This window comes from Somniosus microcephalus, chromosome 11 (genome assembly GCF_052327205.1).
Source record: "Somniosus microcephalus isolate GS21.2 chromosome 11, FLI_Smic_1.0, whole genome shotgun sequence".
NCBI classification, from domain to species: domain Eukaryota; kingdom Metazoa; phylum Chordata; class Chondrichthyes; order Squaliformes; family Somniosidae; genus Somniosus; species Somniosus microcephalus.
Window position 1 is genome coordinate 227,538,449 of NC_140997.1, and position 2,749 is coordinate 227,541,197.

At 50.9% G+C, this 2,749-nt stretch overlaps 1 protein-coding gene across 1 annotated transcript; it reads left to right on the forward strand.

The window, feature by feature from the left end:
* The first annotated feature begins 597 nt into the window (after positions 1-597).
* On the forward strand, positions 598-1,222 carry LOC147111313 (urocortin-2-like). Its single transcript, XM_086002296.1, has one exon. It carries the CDS (start codon positions 601-603, stop codon positions 1,126-1,128), a length of 528 nt encoding a protein of 175 aa, XP_085858422.1. The 5' UTR covers positions 598-600; the 3' UTR covers positions 1,129-1,222.
* The last annotated feature ends 1,527 nt before the right edge of the window (positions 1,223-2,749 follow it).

The following is a 2,749-nucleotide window of genomic DNA, read 5'->3' on the forward strand; positions in this document are numbered from 1 at the left end:
CATACAAAAGGGATGATGGTCTCCTTTTGCCTTCTCCTTATGCCTTGCACCATCATCCCTTTTGTCTATTAATCTCTCCCGCCTTCCATCCTATCACAGACCTTCCCTTTTGTTCTTTCCTCCCCTCCCCCCTTTCCCTGCCCCTACACTTGCTTAAAAATCTGTTGACGTAAGTAAACTACTAGGCTCTTCGTCTAAGCATTAAACAACGCTTTAATCAACTGTTTTACAACATGGAGGTCGAGTTGTGTCCTTCACTAGTTCCTGTTAAGAATGTCCTGCGCAAGCTGGGCCCGTGCCCGAGTATTTATACTCTCCCTGGACAGCGCCACCCGCAGGCCGCTCAATATTATTTCATAAGTCTCTCTTTTATGAATGACTGATTCATGTCACCTGTTACATCTCCAACTTTTTCCAGTTCTGATGAAAGGTCATCGACCTGAAATGTTAACTCTGTTTCTCTCTCCACAGATGCTGCCTGGCCTGCTGAGTATTTCCAGCATTCTCTGTTTTTTATTTCAGATTTCCAGCATCTGCATTATTTTGCTTCACTCGGTACCAATTCCACGATGTTATCCTTTTCTACAGGTCATTTTCGGGATGTTCAGCCAGAGCTTCGTGACGCTCTCAGCTCTCCTCATCATGTCTGGGATCTCGCTGAAAGCTCACGAGGTCAGGAGCGAAAGGTTTGCAGGCAGCTACGGCTACGAGGCAAGCGCGGCCAAGATGGCGGCGGAGGAGGGGACGGCAAGGCTCCTGACCGTAAGGATCCTCAACAGGAGCCAGGGGCTTGGGACCCTCCTGACCGACGGGCCACCAGCGGAGAAAAGCAAGCGGTCTCCCGACCTCTCGCCGGTCGAACGCGAAGGCCCCGCGGCGGTCCGCTCCCTCGGCGAGGCGACCTACTGGCCGAGGAGGACGTTCCGCTTCCCGTTCCAGCACCCCTTTGACTTCCAGCGGAGGAGGGAGATGCTGCTGTCCAGGAGGAACAGCAAGGGCACCAGGTTCTCCTTGTCTCTGGACGTGCCCACCAACATCCTCAGCATCCTCATTGACCTCGCCAAGGCGAAAGATATGAGGGCGAAAGCCGCGGCCAATGCTGAACTAATGGCGCGGATTGGAAAATGATTTTGGATTTTGTGTGGGGTGGCGGGGGCTGTTAAAAAAAAAATCTAACTTAAAGCAGCAGTATTCCTTTTTATTTTTGTTCCGGATACTTAGGTTGTATCACACGACTTGAACAAATTAAATCTATTCTTTAACTCTTCCAGTGTTTGTTGTCTGTTGCTCCATTATCGAACGCAGGATAGGAGTTGATTTTCTCTTATAAATACCATAAGGGAAGGCAACAACAACATCTTGAGTATTGTGTGCAGTTTTGGTCGCCTTATCTGAGGAAGGATGTTCTTGCCATGGAGGGAGTGCAGCGAAGATTCACCAGACTGATACCTGGGATGGCAGGAATGACGTATGAGGAGAGATTGGGTCGATTGGGCTTATACTCGCTGGAGTTTAGAAGAATGAGAGGGGATCTCATCGAAACCTATAAAATTCTGACAGGACTAGACAGACTAGATGCAGGAAGGATGTTCCCGATGGCGGGGGAGTCCAGAACCAGGGCTCACCATCTAAGGATAAGGGGTAAGCCATTTTGGACAGAAATGAGGGGGAATTTCTTCACCCAGAGAGTGGTGAACCTGTGGAATTCTCTACCACAGACGGCAGTAGAGGCCAATTCATTAAATATATTCAAGAAGGAGTTGGATATATTTCTTAAGGCTAAGGGGATCAAGGGATATGGAGAGAAAGCAGGGACAGGGTACTGAATTTGGATGATCGGCCATGATCTCATTGAATGGCGGAGCAGGCTCGAGGGGCCGAATGGCCTACTCCTGCTCCTATCTTCTATGTTTCTATGTTTGCCTTTACAATAGTAAAACATCCCAAGGTGCTTCACAGCTTCAGCAAACAACATTTTGACAGCGAGCCGCATAAGGAGATATTAGGGACAGGTGAGCAAAAGCTTGGTCAAAGAGGCAGGTTTTAAGGAGCGTCTTAAAGGAGGAAAGAGAGACGTAGTGAGGCGGAGAGATTCAGGGAGGGAATTCCAGAGCTGAGGGCCTCGGCAGCTGAAGGCACGGCCACCGATAGTGGAGCGATGGAAATCGGGGGATGCTCAAGATGGCCAGAAATTGGAGGAGCGCAGAGATCTCGGAGGGTCGTGGGGCTGGAGGAGGTTACAGAGATAGGGAGGGGGGCGAGGAGGCCATGGAGGGATTTGCAAACAAGGATGAGAATTTTAAACCTCCCTTCACCTCCTTTGAGGGCTTAGAGCCGTGCTCCCAGTGGGGAGACACGTTCATAGGGAGTGTGGGTGTGGCCGTGGTGCTGCAGGCCTGTCTTTGACCTGTGCTCCTTTCAAGTTTAGCTTCCTCGCTGGGAGTGGGGAATCATGCACTTTGCCCTTTAACCTTTACCCTGCTGGGCAGCCCAAGACCATGCATAGTATTTTCTGTTGACTCTCTCCTCTCTTAGGCTGTCCCTCGGAACTGAGGATGACTTGCTTCCACATTAAAAATGAGTTCTCAGGTGACTGATGAGTCCGATGAGGGACCTACAGTCTCTGTCACAGGTGGGGCAGACGGTGGTTGAAGGGGCGGGTGGGTGGGGTGCTTGGGTTGACGTGCGCTCCTTGCGCTGCCTGTGCTTGGCTTCCGCTTGCTCCCGGCGAAGAGACGCGAGGTGTTCG